General features: G+C 36.4%; 1 protein-coding gene across 1 annotated transcript in view; it reads right to left on the bottom strand.

Moving 5' to 3' along the window:
- Nucleotides 1-489: 489 nt before the first annotated feature.
- Nucleotides 490-17,349, bottom strand: part of LOC122337427 (tumor necrosis factor receptor superfamily member 16-like) — a 32,488-nt gene continuing 15,628 nt past the window's right edge. The window contains exons 4-6 of the mRNA XM_043233778.1: nucleotides 11,215-11,437; nucleotides 10,027-10,223; nucleotides 490-3,852 (exon numbers count right to left, since the gene is read on the bottom strand). Of these exons, the coding sequence (XP_043089713.1) occupies nucleotides 3,800-3,852; nucleotides 10,027-10,223; nucleotides 11,215-11,437 (473 nt within the window). The 3' untranslated portion in view covers nucleotides 490-3,799. The remainder of the gene's footprint in view (nucleotides 3,853-10,026; nucleotides 10,224-11,214; nucleotides 11,438-17,349) is intronic.

The raw sequence follows: 17,349 nt of genomic DNA, 5'->3' as shown, positions 1-17,349 counted from the left end.
CTAAATAAGAAGGAGGTTTTTTTCTTTCTTTTTTTTTTTTTTTACAGTGTAGGTATTTTTCAGAAACAGAATAATACATAATTCACCTGGAACTATTTACCTGGATAATGACATATTATTTTGAAATCCTCATCAACATATTATTATAACTAAAGATTAACAAGATTAAAAACAAAGGCAAAAAAATCTATCACATACACTTAACACAGAACACACAGGCAAAATAGATAACATAAACATTTGACATGAAATGAAACTTTTTGAACACTGCTCAAAGACACCTGACAAAATCCACAGGCACTTTCTGGTGATGGACACTCTTTGAGTGTTCAAATTCAATCAGTTTTAAGTGCTACGAAAGTAAACTGTCTCTATAAAATACTGTTCTCAAAGAATAAATCTATTTGAAATTTAAAAAAAAAAAAATCTGTTTATAAAAAAAATTAAGAATTACTGAAGTAGAAGTGATGAAAGATGGAGAGACAATGGTGGAGTTTTTTTAGTATGTGAATATATTGCAAACAAGTTTTCTTTTCATCTGATACACTTTCTGGCTGACAAGTGTATTTATAACCATTTAAATGGACATTTTAATGTGAAGGTGTTTTATGTATGGCAACTTTGGCACATTCCAGGGAACCGATTCAAGACTCCATCCACCTGTTAACTTCAATTGTTTTAGAAGCTTACTGATTGATTGATGCATAGGCTCCTTGTAGATGCCAAGCACAGGGCGTCTGGTTTATATGTGAAACACATGGTAAATTGCCTTCCCTTACACTTATATTCTCAGAACACATTAGGACAACCAATCAATTTATCATTTTATGAAAATATAGCCACGTTTTCGATATATTATACTCAAATCACCACCCCCTGAGAAGCGTCAATCACTCAGAATTCTATTGTATTGTCATCCCAACTCTCTCTATTTGATGTCTGCCAACTTCTCTGCTCTGTGTTAAGAATCAAAGCCTGGGATAAACACAAGCGAGTCTGTTCTCAGCGCTTTCCCGCAGACAGACAGAGATCTTATCTTGATCTCATCAGGTTCTCTCAAGTAGGCTAATATCAGAACAAACATCAGCGAAGTGCCCCACGAGTGAACGTTCAACCTATGATGTGCATTAAACACTAGCATGCCAGCAACTCCAGAAGCCAATGATATGCTTCGCTGCCTGATTTAATGGAAAGCACAGCTCCAGGGGAGATGCACGCTACTAAAGCCATATAAAAGCTGATGGAGCCAACAACCTGCCTGCCAAAAAAAGGAGGCAGGAGGCAGCGATGTTCCACCGACTCATATATCAAACTTTAAGGTAATGCATGACTTCAAGTAGGAACTGAATTAGAGTCTAATGACCAGTCAGTAACTTGCATTGAGTACAGGAATAATGGCCATACTGGAAAATACAGCTTAAGCTGGTTGTTTTTTTGAAGATGGTAGTCAGAAAACCACAAAGAAACAGCTACCAGCTTAAGGAGATCAAGCTGGCTTGAACAAAGCTGGCGGGTGAACCAGTTAAACTGGCGATGTTGCAAAAAATAGCAACCTTAAGAAATTAAGATATACCTTAAGATGTATTTGCATGGTCTTGTTGTGTCAAAGTGTGATTTCCTGCAGATGTACACTCTTAAAAATAAAGTTTTTTTTAATGGTTCCATTAAGAACCTTTACCTTTTATGGAACCTTTTAATTGCACAAAATGTTCTTTTAAAAGTCTTTTAAGGGGGAAAGGTTTTTTTTTTTATTTAGAGTTTTCGTAACACTAAAAGGTTCTTTGGGGAAGCCAAAATCATTCTTCAGTTGCATTACTGTGAAACATCTTTTGGAAGACATTATTTTTAAGAGTGTGGGAATATTAGTGGAGCTGAGAGCAGAAAAGTTGGATGCTGAGTCCCAGAATGGAGAGGCATAGCTCCAGGGAAGTGAATCTGAGCAGTGTGGATCCCCGGGAGAGTGTACTGACTGTGGGGAAGAAAAACGAAAAGCTTCAGGGCTAATTACGACCTGCCTGACAGGAATGTCTCACTAATGCCTTTCATGTTTATTCCATAGCCTGACAGTGAGGGCATTAGAAATGCAACGAAAGACAGTCCATTATATATTGCGTGTGTGGCTACGCTATGGAATATCTGTGTCAAGTTCCTAATGTCTATTTATGGATGCAATATTTATTGGATGGATAGAAAACAGGAAGCAAAGACTATTTTTAGTTGTTCTGTTTTTTGTTAACTCGTTTGTTAGGTTAAACCTTTTCGATTTACCTTAAAGCTTATATAATAATGTTAAGGAACATTTTATTGCCTCTTTGTCCAGGTCAGTGAAGCATCCTTAAACCAGCTCTCAAGCTCATGACTGCTGAGATGGTTGAGTAATTCAAACCACATTATAGCATCTAAATCTGCATCAGCATTCATGGAATGAATCATGTAACCAAGACAAAGAATGAGAAAGAAAGAAAGAGCAAATGGGGCAATAAAAGATGAAGAAAACCGAGACAGATGATTCATCAAGAGCTACAGTAAAAATCATTGATTGTAGAGTCTTTTTAATTTTTTTTAGTTTAAGGCTTGTGAGACTTAAGTTAGTGTAGTTATTGGTTATTCATATGACAACATTTGAAGTTCTGAAGTATCTTAATATTAGCAAAATAGTATAATTTGTGTTTACTAAATAGTTAAGACGAATTATTGAGGTGGTCGATAAGGTTTGCTCAGAAGTACTCAAAGAATCATTACTGGGTCATTACCAAACATGTGCTGCTAAATTGAATTTGAACCAAATCCCTAACAAACCTGAATTAATGGTAGGACATAAACATGGTGGTTACTTCTAGGAGTGCATGATGGCATGAAAATAGTTGTGTAGCTCTTTGAATCCTGGTTTCTCTTTGCACTGTGACTCAGATTTCTGAAGAGGTAAGGCGAGAAGATCTAGGCATGAAACCTAAGCTGCAGTAACTAGAGGAAGGCAGGGAATATGACACGCTATGTGTGTGTTTTATAGAGAAAAAAGGTTGTGAAAGAGAGAAAAAGGAAGGCGAGCTAAGTATAGATCTGAGTCATTACATTATTAAAGGTCAGAAAATGTCACAGTCGTGAGTTGTTGCCCATAAATGCTGACCTGCGATCAGCTGCTTTGAAAGCAGACGGAGACTGGTAGTTCTGCTTTAACTGCATACAACCCCCAAAGTTTTAACACACACCTGAAAATGTGTACAATTCTGATTGAATAAAGGGCCTTGATGTTATAGACAAAATCTATTAATACTTCAAAGATAAGGCAAAAACGAAATCCTTATTAGATCAGGCAGAAGGCTCCAGGAGGAGGAACCATGGTGTGGCTGCTAAATTGCGCGATATCCGTGAAGCCAGTGAATGTGTCTCTTGGCGTCCTCTTGTGAAGCCCGGGATGTCCAGAGTTTGTGTCACAAGGGCCAATTATACATCTGAGAAACCCAGTATATGCTAAACATTCATCAGAGTTTGTGGTGGGTTTCAGTATACATTATGGTGAACTTTCTTAATAGGCTTTTGTTTATTTAGAAGTAGCTGTTTAAAGCCAGTGAGTCTGATCGTTGATGTGGATCCATTGGTGCTGTTGAACCAGCTCATCAACAAATCATCCGTGCTGGGTTCAAAAGAATCAAAGATCTTGTCTCTGCGTCCCTTGCTGGATGGCCATCATGGCTTCGCTCCTCCTTTCTCCTCTATCTGCTTCCTTGTTTCCTTCACTCCAACCTCTCATCCTCTCTTTATTGTTATTTTGATAACATAGCACCCTCTTCCTCACTGGTTAGGCCTGAGGTGGGGGGGAGTCAGGCTGAGCCCCTCCATCCACTCTCACCACTAAAGGAATAAAGAGAAAGAAAATGTTAGTGGTTCATGGTTAAATACTTCAAGCAGTCAGAGACTATAATTCATTATTTACTTATATGTTATGTAGTCATTTTAATCATTTTTTTCTTTGTCTTTGACAAATCATTTTAGCGAATTCTTTGGTTAATTCAATGAATTAATTTGAAAAACGTGTTTGTTTATTCATTTGTTTGTTTGTTTTTTATACAACAGTAATATTGTTCATTTTTATTGAAATTTAAAAAACTCCGTTCTATATTAATATATTTTGATTTGTACTTTATTGTTTGAATTTTCATCATCATTACTGCAGTCTTCAGCATCACATGCTCCTTCAGAAGTCAGATGGGAAGGTAGTAAGATTAGAAGTAGTAAGCAATTTATTTATTTTTTATTTTTTTTACTAGTGTAGATCATTTTCAAAACCGTGGTTTGAAGCTTCTTTGACTAATGAATAACTTAAAGCAATATCACAGTAATCTTTTTAAAAGTGAACATTGAATATAACAGAATATTACTCTATGGGCGCTTCCAATTTATTCTAACAATGTTTGACATCTGTGTTGACTAGTCATGGATCGCACAACTTTAGTTATGAATATAGATGACAATAAAACATTATCTGTGCATGAATATTACCCTTTAAATATTGTTGGTGTCAACTAAATAAACCTTTACAGTGAAATATGATTAACTTATTAATATTATTCCCTTATATAAGAGCATTACCTCATGTCAAAACGAAGTACTGAAAACTTTTTCTCACTACATAACTTGCAGGTTCTGTTTTTAGCAGAGTTGAGGAGATCAGCGAGCAGCGAGCAGTCCCCCTGGAGCTCTGAGCATCCCGTTCCCCTCTGCCTGCCCTAACCATTTAACTGCAATCACTACTACATTCAGCCTGAGACACAAATGCCTCATTTTCCCACTAACCCTTCAATCTGTTGTCAATTGTGGGATGCCATGGAAACAGTTCCGGAATGCTGCAAGAAGGCTTTTAGTTCTGAGGTACCGCTTTGTGTCTGGAGCAATTCAGAGCTGTGCCATTTGTCTGATACCAAATTAAAAAAACACCTTTTTCTCATCTTGTATATGACATCATAGCAGTCTATGGAGAAAAATGTAGCCAAAACCACCCACTGGAACGACAAAGTCTTCTGTTTAATTAGAAGACAATTAGATATATAAAGTAAACTGCATATGTACACTATTTACAAAAAAATGTAAAAAGGTAAAAAAAAAAAAAGTTACGCTAGCTAGTGCTCAATAAAAACAAATTTTGATTTAAATGTTGATTTAAGACAAATTGTCAATCAAACTGGAGGTTGTATATCATATTGTATTCACACTTTCTGTCAAACCTGGAAATGCTACAGTCTTTTGTCCCATGAGGGGCGTCCTACATTTTCAGTGTCCTCAGTGGGGGAATGCAGTATTTTGAAATCGCATTCTCTCGGCCCATCGAGGGTAGTTCTGACCAAACGTTGTGCTCAAGAGCAAGTGTGAGAAAATGTGCGTAGGCAAACAGTCAGCATAGTATTTCAATGTGGCTTCTTCTGTCATAGTTAAACATAGTTAGACTAAGTTTTACACATTATATGAAAAGGCACATAATAAGTAACAGACTGTTTGAGATTTTGACTCAAACTCCCACGGATAGAAAATTCTTAAACTGTATCGAATGTGAATAGTGAGAGATGTGAGGGACACGTGCTTTTAAAAGGACAGTTCACCTTTGTGTCATTCCAAATCTGTAACTGAAATATTTTAGTATTTCACAGAAGAATGTAAGTCATACAGGTAGGCAAAATCTCCAAATGTCAGTGTTAAACCTGCACTGACAGAAGAGAAAATGGGGCATTTGGATGGATGAGAATGAATCAGAAAGGTATATATAGAAAAGAAAAAGAGCATAGCGTAATATCAAAAAGAAAACAGAATGCCTGAAATTTGCTATGTTTCATGCCGTATTGCCAGCCTTCGACCAGCTCAAATGACGCACAACCCGCCGGGAATTGTCCCGACTCTCTCGATTAGCGGCTCAGACCTTGGCAGATGGCGTGACTGATCTTCATGTTGAGCAAAGAGTGGATCCATGCGATCACAAGTGCCCAAACTGAAGAGGACTGAATTCCTTTAAAAATTAAATACCCTTTCACCTTCATCCATCTCCTCTGATATCCACTCATCCATTCGTTCGTTCCCCAGAGTCTAGTGAAAGCTTGGATAAGTAAGAGCTGCTAGAGAGTGACAGAGAGGAAGGGAGAAAAAAAATACTGGCATACTAACACTAACTGATGACGCTCTTTTGGTAACTCCTCCTGAACTACTGGAAAAGCACATTTACACCAGCTAATCAAATTATTTGTCACTTCTAATTGACAGCAACAGACAACAGAGACCAGTGACTCTAACTAAGACTAAAATGAAGAGATATGTACAGACAGGAACTGCTGATTCTGCAGCACATTCACTGGCCTCTTGGGTGCTTTAACAAGCTCGCCCTATTAGCTAAAAAAATACATCTGCACACATTTCTGAACACACCATGTGGGTTGTCTAAACCTTTTAATGATTCCGTAGAAGCAGCGGCAAACATTTGTAGCTGATGCTTATTAGCAGCTTGTTGGTAGATCAAAAAACGCAGGCACTGACGCACCGGTAGGTCTAAAGTCGTCCTGCTATTTGTCATACAACAGCTCCTAATGAGCCAGTCTTACTGTCAGACTGTCTGGTCAGTTCATATTTTTCTAGCCTTAAACAGACCGCCTGTGCTCACTGACCATCTAAAGTATTTTGCACACAAAACTAGACAGAAAACCCCCCCGCTGCAGCTTCAATTCTATTTCATTTCCTATTTTAGATAAACCTATCCATAAATGACATGTAAAAACTAAAATTTATTGTTTACTTGTGATCTTGGCCAAAATGAGATGCAATTAGGCAAAAGTCTGGCAATGTGAGATGAAACCGACACTGACGTTATTAGAGAGGCATATAGAGACATTTGTCAATTTTAAACACCATAGTTAATTGTATTCAAAAAAGTGGACAAACATCTTTCAAAATGATGAAATAAAAATATATGTACTGTTTAAGGAGACGGATGCTGTGATGGAAGATTCAAACGTCAAATTGAACCCTAAAAGTGTGGAGATTGAGGACTGAAGCTTTAGACAGAGAGACACTTGCCACTAATTTGTTTACAACTGGTGCCCGTGTGTTAACAGTAGCCATGTCTGAGAAACTGGGGTTGCCAGAAAAGCCTGATGGAAAAATCACACGTGTTCTGGCTGATATTGTTGCATTATGTGTGTGAATGCATCTGTGAATTTGTGTGTGTGTGTTTGACTGACAGAATTTGCCACTGTGATCCCGAGGGACTCAAAGCAGACAGTGAAGTGAAAGAGAGCAAACAAATGTTGATGAGAAGATAAATTACACAGAGATGAACTAAAAGGTGTGTGAATCTGTGTGAAAAATTTATCGGGAACATCTTAAGGCCTTGACTCCAAAATGAAAAATGAAATGAAAATGAAAATCTATTTATTTACCCTCGTTTCGTTCCAAACTGTTTTGGTTATGACTGACTTACCATTATATAAAAAAAAACTTAATATTACTGAAGAATATATGATTGTGAGTAAATGATGACAGAATTAGCCTTTTGAGGCAAATCGATAGTTTAAACACATAATTTTCATTGCTGTGTGTGAGAGAAAAATACTTATACATGTCTCTGTTTGATTTACTGTATTTTCAATATGCTGATTTTAGTGTGTGTGTACAGTGCATATTCATGATGTACATATACATACACACGTATATATAAAATATATGTTTCTATATTAGATGTATGTAGATTTAAGTATGTAGAAATTTAATTATATGAATGTAAATGTATACATGTATTTTTTTTTTTATTAATGGATGTGTGTGTCTTTATACATAATAAATACACACAGTATTTACACATGTATTATCTAAACAAAAACTTTTATTTTGGATGAGATTAATTGCATGTAATAAATCTTAAAAGTAGTGTCAGCTTTGACACAATATTGAGAACTTTGGGAGAACATGGTTAAATGTGATTTCACACATTATTATTGTCTTGATGCAATGTGCAAATGTGACCTGGCTGTGTTTTGTTGCATCCTGGCCTGTGTGATGGTGTTGTTTCTAGGGTCTGCTTCACATTCCTGACACTCTTGTTTTTGTTTTCTTCTTTCTTTGCAAAGGTTGCATCTCCTCCCCTCCCGAACCCATCACTATTCACCACCCAGCTCCCATGATGCACTGCTGCACCCTCTCAAGAACGTGATAAGTCTCATCTCCAAAACTCAAGACTGTCTTTTTCTCTCTCGTCTAAATCAGGTTTGAACTCAGTAGTCTGATAACTTCTTTCATAAATGCCTGTGCTGATGTCCTTCTTGATTTTTTCTTTTTCTTTCTTTCTTTCTTTCTTTCTTTCTTTCTTTCTTTCTTTCTTTCTTTCTTTCTTTCTTTCGAAGCTAATATATGTATGTCAGGTTAACATAATGCCCTTGGCTCAAAGAGCCATTTTCAATAAATGAAAATGAAAATGCTGCTATTTATTTATTCATTAAGAAGGTGCTTTTATCTGTAATGATTCACTCAGGCCAGTACTCTCTCTCTCTCTCTCTTTCTCACAGACACACACACACACACACTGTAGTGTGGAACATTAGATATTGACATTTTAATATTTAATAAACTGTTCTGTACTAACTTCTTTTTGTAAACAGACTATACTGATGCCATTATTATGATCTTTTATTTCTCCGTACTGTGATATATGCAGGCCTTATTCGCAAAGAAAAAACCAGTGGGTCTCATTCAATAATAGTTGTGTACGTTTTTTTGTATGTATTCAAACATTCAAGCTTCTTATGAAAACTTTCCGCCAAATTCACAATATGTGTGTACGCACATGAGCTTTTTTCTTAAACTCGTTCTTCTGTTCATGAATTTGGAGTCTTCTAAATGAGCTCCCGCCTGCACAAGGTTAGTAATGTTTAGTGAATGAGACCCAGCGATCAGTTCTTCCTCAAAAGCACCAGTTAAAGGATTAGTTCACTTCCAGGATGAAAGAATTCCTAATAATTTACTCAGCCCTATGGTGTTTTTTCTTTCTTCAAAAAGCACTTTTTTTGAAGGAAAACATTGCAGGATTTTTCTCCATATAGTGGACTTCAAAAGAAGATCAATGGGCTGAAGGTCCAAACTGTAGTGTCAATGCAGCTTCAAAGGGCTCTTTGGCATCTCTGGCCAGAGTCTATATATATAGCTAGAGTTATTTTGTAAATGAATCAAAATAACCCAACTATGGTTTGATTAAGATAAATTTGGAATGCACAATGAAAAAGCATACGTTTTGAAACAGTTATCTGTTTTTGCAAATTAACTCATCATATGTTGTTTTAGACATTTTATGCTCTTATGTTGCAGGATTTTCTTTTATTTAAGTTTTGTTTTTATTATCTATTTTTATTATCTATTTTTTTCATAATTGTATTATTTTTAGGATCTACTGGTGGCAAAAAAAAACTTGAAATGTGTTTTTTGTACAGAACCAAGTTCAGTTCCAGCTGAGACCATTTGTCCCCGGTGAAGATGTTTAACATCCTTCCCTGCGCTTTGCAGCAGGTTGAATCAACATGACCACTTTATTGTTGAGCAGTAATCCCTCCCTGTCTCGTCCCCATGGCGTCAGAACCAGTGGACTATAATCTCCCCCGTCTCGTGCTCTTTTAAATATTATTGAACAGTACACAACTGATTTAGAGATTTCCCTGGAATGTATGAAAGTATGTCTTGGGTATATTTTCAGGGTTTGTGCGTGTATGTCTATGCAGTTCTCGACTTGTGTGTTCCTTTCAAGATCTGAATGATAAACGTGTCAGCTCTGTCATCCACACCGAGCCTTACATGGAAAAGCCAAGTGAATAAGATAGTGGAAGGTAAAAAAAGATATGAGAGCGAATGGAGAGATGAGACGAGGGGAAAGAGATACTAAAGATACACACATTTGTAAAATACATAGTACAAAGCCACATTGGCTCAACTAATAGCTTGCATTTAAGGGCGATGTGTTTGAAACTAACTTTCCGTTATTTAGACTGGTTTCTCTTGTGATCTTACCGATTTGCTCTGCTGCATGCAGCTGTGTGTGGGCCTGCGCCTGCGTCTGCGTCTGCGCTTGCTGCTCCTGCAGGCTCTGGCTGTCCACTGAGATGCCGCTGTCGCTGTGCAGCTTCTCTCCCTCTGGAGATGGTGTCTGATTGGCTGTGGCCTCGCGATTATTAGCTGCCTGTTTATTCTGCTTGCAGCTGTTCCACCTGGAAGGCACAGATGCACATGTAGAGTACAAATGAATGTAATGAGTGAGAGGAAAGCATCAGCAGTTTGCCATTTCAACAACAAACATATGTTTGCACAGTAGTTTTTTTATTATATGTATGCATAAATATGTGTCTTTATGATCATTTTTCTCAATGTAATTAATTTTTATTTAGTTTAGTTTGTTGTGATTAAGTTAATATAAATAACACAAAGTCATTATTAAAATAGTATTATTAAAAGTATTATTAAAACAATAATCTAAAAATGACTTAACCATTGTGCTACCTGATTTAGTGCTTTCAGTCAAAACACATTACATTAAGCCTTTATGTATAATGCATTATACAGGGTTATTAAAGGGTATAATGCATTACAATTATTCATAATGTGCATTGTAATACATGATATCTTGTCGGAAATAAGTACAACTGAATTTAAGAGTTGTAATTTATTTACTGTGGTTACAATTATTCATGAGAAACAATGTACAATGCATTAAAAGGTGCATTACAAGGCATAATTGATGCATTACAAAAATACTTTTAGAATGCATTATACATAAAGGCTTTAAGGGCCTTGTAAGTTCTCATTATGCTCTATTATCACCAAATCATGCAATCAATCTTTTTGTCAGCTTGTTTAGAACAGGTTTTGTATTTTGTACGTTGAGCTCATACACCTTCATTTTTAATAGAAAAGGCATTTTGGGGACAATTGTGTCAGAATTCACATAAAAACAAAAGATTCCAAAGAGAAATGAAAATAAAACAAGTGGAGATAAAGTGAGTAAAGTCACTAAATTTCAGCACAATGTGATAGCATTAAGGAAAAAGAACATCCTCTCCGGGTCAAAATGACGAACACGGCAAAAATCCAGGATAAGTACAAATTAAGACCAGGCCTGAATCATTCACCACATATTACTGTCCTCGATCATTTCAATCTGGTCTTACGTCTTTAATTATTTTTTTCCTCTCTATTGCTCACCTCTTGAAAATGATGTAAGCCAGGAGACCGACTACGACCGCTGCAAGGATGGGGCAGTAGATGGGAATCAGGTTCTCGTTCAGCCCTCTGCCAATGAAATGAGGGGAGCTGGGTTTGGGCGTGGTGGCGTCCCCTCCGGGGTTGGGGCTCCACAAACGGTTCGGATCAGTGACGAATGAGCTGGAATCACTAGTGGAAGCGGGATAGGTAGGACTCAATGGATCTAGAATAGAAAGAAAGACAATAGCACATACATCATCTTTGAAAGACTGGACATAGATGCAAACTAAGGGGCTGCTTCTGTTACATCCGAACTGAATTCACACTATTTATGTCATTTAAAATGCAAATGGGATATTGAACCGAACCTAATGAGACTGTTAGTAGAAGCTGTGAAATTGACCAATGGCTGTCTGGATGGTGTTATATGATATATAGCTTTTTTCATCCACTAAAGGCACTATTTGTCTTTTTTATCTTTCTTCCTCTCTCTATTGATTGGATGCATAATTTATACAAAGGCAACCCCCCATAAACTCTTTACAGCTCCCACTAGAGCACAGCTATGGCCATCCGCTTTTTCAGAGGCCTTCGTGACGGAAGTATTTTTACTATTCATTTTCTTCATAATAATTAAAACCGAAATGAACCAGTTCAGAGATTAATCACATTACCAACTTTAGGTTTAATTTGAGGTACTTAAAACTATTAATAATACATTACTCATCCAATGAAGCTTTGCAAATGATGGTGCAATGTAAAGCTATTGACTTTAAGTCATGAATGCAGTAAGTTTTAATAGAAAGCTAAATAAATATCTCTATGGAGGAAATAAATAAATGACTTTTACCTATAGAACCCAACTGTTGCACTTATACACAAGCAACATTCCTTTGTTTTACTGTTGAACTCTTCAAGAGTCCAGAATCGAGTAGAGATTGTTATGGTTCATATCTTTCATGGCTGTAAAATTGGTGGTGACAGGGTTCGATCTGGCTCAACAGGAGGTCTTCACGTTTCCATGACCTTCTAAAACATTCTCGTTCTCATCTGAACTATTCCAGAGCAGCCACATGCGTGACTGATTGAGCAGTGCTGAAAATCTGAACCCTTTTGCAAGACATTTGGTTTGATTCGCAAGTAGCTTCAGCTAAAAGGAGGAAATAAAATTGAAGGTGCCGTTTACGTGCTCTTGATTAACATGGACGAAGCATTTAGGATCTGGACACTGCTCTTAATCTTGCCTTTGATCTCACCACAGTATGAAAATTCCACTCACGTTGGTTATAGACCAGCCACTGTGTTCTAAAAGCCAAACATCACTCTAAAAGTCTTCCCAGAGATATCTTTACAGATGTGGTGTGGACCTCCCTATAGACCTTAGGGTAGCGCACAAATGAAAATGAGACTGTGAGGAATAGATGTTCAGTGAGAGGTCATTACTATAAAAACTTCCTGTAAGTTTCAGAACTCAAAACTTTAGTTAGTTGTTAGTCTAAAAACAGCTTATATTGAAGGCAGTCAGCATAATGACAGCTCATGGAATGTGTTACTGTAATAGTGATGCGATGAATTAATGTCATGATGGATACACCACCTCCGCAGAAGAAGATCAACGCCTGCTTCTACATCACTGCTTGTTTAGCCCCACCCCCCCCAACCAATTCACGCACACAGTAGATAAATGACAAGAGCGGCAAAATAAAGATCTGTACGAAAACCAAACAATACACCCTATTTGATCAACTTAATTTTTAATGAAGTTCCAGACCACGTCCGTTAAACCTTGGTTCTTAGTTCAGTTAATTTTGGCACAAAACAAGGCATAATTCAACACAGGATTTTCAGAAAGGTTAATATTAAAAGATGATGCTGTGACAGTAATGTCTCAACACAGGTGTGAGCACGCTAACGTTTGCTTTGTCTGTTATTACAGAGCATTAGATATGCGCTATTTGTAGTATTTCTTCATTTTTTTAACCTGTGATTTTTAATCACATCAGAATTTAGGATGTCAAAAACACACAACTATTTGCCAATCATAGTAGTGGGCTTCTAAACGACACTGTGATGTGAAACTCTTGATAACATTAGAAGTGGACCTGATTAATAGCTATTGTTATCATTAGAGTTATCAACCTTTTTTTGAACCAGCTGGTAAAAAGTTACTCTGTTCCACAACTACTATCTTATTGTTTTGTAGTACATGAAGTGTCTGTAAAATACGAGTCACGTTTGAATATTAAAGTCATAATGAAAGTGACTTTGTGTTGTGAGCTGTTTAACAATTAATTCAAGACCATTGTTTTCTAGATTTTTGGTTAGCAGACATGCACAAGCAGTCTTATCTTTGGCACACCTTTCAAACTTGTGGGCATCTAAAGCCCTCTTTCTTTTCTTTATCCGTCTCTTTCTCTTGCTGTCTCTCCCTCAGTAGCTATCAGACCTCTCCCTGTCTCCTGTCTCCTCCTCCTTTCTTGAAGGAAACATTCATTTGTTTTCCGAACGAGTATGTACTAAAAGTTAAATGATTTCTGAAAGTGCTTTCTCTTTTTCTTTCCCTGTCTCTTTGATTGAAAACAGAGTACGTGAAATTGCAATATGTGGATGTGTTTTGAGCCTGACTGAGTTCGAAACCTGAGTGAAAACGAGGCTTTGCTTTTTTGGATGGAGGCTGTAAAACTCACCCAAGCCAAAGGTTAACAATTTCAAATTCTTCTCTTTTTATTTTAAACATTTTCTTTCTTAAGTGGGCGTTTTCGTGACGAGGTGCCAAGTGTGAAGTGCTTGTTAACCCTCAGCTGGGCGCCTTATTTAATGAGGAGTCTTTATTCTCCTCTTCTCACAGTGCTGTTTTTTGGAAGGGATTTTAATGCTTATCTGGCAACCCTTTTCAAGTTTGTTATAATGGCTCTCTTTATCTAACAGAAAACACTCTCGAAAGACTGTCACACACACAGCAATCCTTATTCTCTGCTTGTGTGTGTGTGTGTGGGAGTGTGTGATAGACAGGAGGGGGAACGATAAGAGCCCGATGGGTGTGTGTTTGTGTGTGAACGGATGGATGGCTAAATGAACAGAAGCTTTGCTGTTAAGTGCTCTGATTAGCTGCAGTAATTACACTAGCTGGAGGCATTAACACACGCACACACACACTTATTATTAATCTGTCCTAAACACGGATTTGTTATTTATATACATATATGTGTATATATATATATATATATATATATATATATATATATATATATATATATATATATATATATATATATACACACACACACACACACACATATATATATATACACACATACACACACACACACACACACACACACACACACACATATATATATATATATATAGGTTATTTGTTGTTTTTGTTATCATTTAACATTTTTATTTAAAATTTGTCTTTTCATTTTAGTTTAGGTTTTGTTAGTTTAAAATTGTTATTTGTATTTTATTTTAGTCAGTTTTAGTTTTTATTTTTATTTTACTTAACAAAAATGTTTTCCTAGTTTTTGTTTTATTTAATGAGAACAACGCTAAGTATGTATTCTGGTCATTCTAATGGTTATAAAAAAAGGTCTGATTCCATGTTGACGTAAAACTTTTTAGGAAAAAAATAGAACATTCTGCATAGAAAAGGAGAGGGTTTTTTTCTCTATGTAGTCTTAATACAGCATCTAGTACATTTTTTTGTCTGTTTATCATGTGTGGAGCACCTTTATTGCATATGTGTTTATACTTTATACTGGAGAGCATCTGAGGTTTCTGTTTTTTCAGCAATTTAAGTCAGAGTCCACTCAATATGGCTCAAAACGTCAAAAAGAGTTTTGTTGTTGTTTAATGCAAAGTTTTTGCACTTCTGATATAAGTTTGATACAAGTGTATATGTGTGGCTATATTTCTTATCTGATTTGCTTCAAAAAATAAAGTTAAGGGCTTTGTTAGTTTTGCTGTACAACAGCACAAACAGAAAGAGGAATCTATCTATATGAAGCATAGACTTTTCTCATTCCAGTCAAATATATTATTGAAAAATAGCTGAACACACTCATTATGTCATTATTATGTCATTAAGTTATTATGTACATAAACAAAGATGTGAGAAAAATACTTGTGTGACCACTTCTGAACTTATTCTTCTATATCTTTCCTCCAATGTCAATATTCTCTAAATATTCAACATTTGTAACTACCTTTTCTTGAATTTCTGAATATTTAAAAAATAAAACTAATGCAATGAAAAAAGTAAAGTATATGGAGTTACCTAAACCTTTTATCAAAAGCATGTAATCGTGCATGCAGGATACTAAAATAAAACATAATGCATAATGAGTCATATTAAATATGAACAGTTTTCTTTGCCACTGCATCCATCTCTCTGAGCAGTGAGTGACGATGTGAACAAACAATAATGCTTGGAGTGGGAAATGAAACCCGGAGTGGAGTTAGACCAAAACAGCTACGCAATTCTTTGGGAAGACAGGAGAAATTGCTTTCCTCCACTCTCACACACTCTGATATGTATCTGTATGTGTGTGGGTGTGTGTGTGTGTGTGTGTGTGTGTGTGTGTGTGTGTGTGTGTGTGTGTGTGTGTGTGTGTGTGTGTGTGTGATGCAGTAGCTGCGATAGAGGTCACAGATTGAAACCCGAGAGTAAGAAACTCCAGCGGCCTTATCGATCCAACAAAGGAAAGAGCTCAGCACATCTCTCTCTTTCTGTCACACACACAGACAGACACATGCCACTTCAGTCCGTATGAGCTGCAGGAAATGAATCATGGACCACCAGCGTGGAGAGAGACTGGTCATTCAGGCATGTGTGCCCTTGACAGGCATGTGTGCCCTACTGTGGTCATTCTCATGAAAGAGCTTGTTTTTAATGCGCCAACCTCATCAAAGGGCACAGAAATGACTGACCCACCAGAGAGACGGACATGAAAGGGTCAGAGGTACACAGACAGAGAGCGAGATGGGGAGAGAGAGGCAGGAAAGGTCACGTATAAGGGCATTTTAAGGATGATAATGTGGCGCTCGCAGAGGGTGGTCATCTGTACAGAAAAACACAGGACCTCTATGACTGTGAGTGTGTGTGTGTGTGTGTGTGTGTGTGTGTGTGTGTGTGTGTGTGTGTGTGTGTGTGTGTGTGTGTGAGAGCGCAGAACAAGGCCGCTCTGTGCTGTAACAGTACACACAAGGATGATCATATTATCTTCAGGACAGTGTTGAAACTGTAGTTTCCGATACAAGCTAATAATAAAGTAGTTGAATTACAGTCAAAAGAAAAAGCAGCTTAGTTTTCTACACTATACAAGTTAACTAGAAATAGTGTGCAAACTTAGTTGTATAATTGTGTTAAACTTTATATTAACTGCACGTTATGAATCAATAGATAAGCATTAGTAAATAGTCATTTCATCCTTTATAAAGCATTGTCTCAACAATAATAGTCATTAGTTTATAAATAAGCAGTTCTATAAATACAGATATAAATGCACTGTTCTTGATTTATAGTCATATCTATTACAAAGGAGATTTAAAGGCTTAGTTATCTTCCTAACAGAAAAAACACAACACAGAGGATACAGATGAATATTTACAGAAATATTTATTTAAAAAAAATAAGTAAATAAAAATTGGAACTGTACAACAGTTTTATTTGGTTTCTTTTTCAGACGTTTAATTATCAGTTTTTTATAGTCTTTCAGAATATGTCTGCGTTCTGTATCTCTCTGTGTTTTGAAGACAAATGAACCTTTATCTCCTTAGTAAATGTGTTACAAGATATAAATAGTCCTCACTTTAGATGAGCTCACACAATTAGATGGCTGTCAACTACTACATGTTTCATAACTACCAGACTTAAGCATGAACTACAGCAGGAATTTATGTTAATAAAGCATTTATTAACACACTGAGCAACTATTATCATGTGTCTAAATAATGAGATTTATAAATGTACATTTAAATAGTTTATTAATCATTTACTTACACTTTCTAAATGATCCTATCAACCACTGACAACTACTGTGTACACACAATCATTCACATTTTTTTACTTTCATGGCAAAGCTTTTTTTTTTTCTCATAAAACGTTTTTAGTATTATCAGTATTGAAAACAG

Source organism: Puntigrus tetrazona, chromosome 3 (assembly GCF_018831695.1).
Source record: "Puntigrus tetrazona isolate hp1 chromosome 3, ASM1883169v1, whole genome shotgun sequence".
Lineage (NCBI taxonomy): Eukaryota > Metazoa > Chordata > Actinopteri > Cypriniformes > Cyprinidae > Puntigrus > Puntigrus tetrazona.
This window is presented reverse-complemented; position numbering and strand designations above follow the sequence as displayed.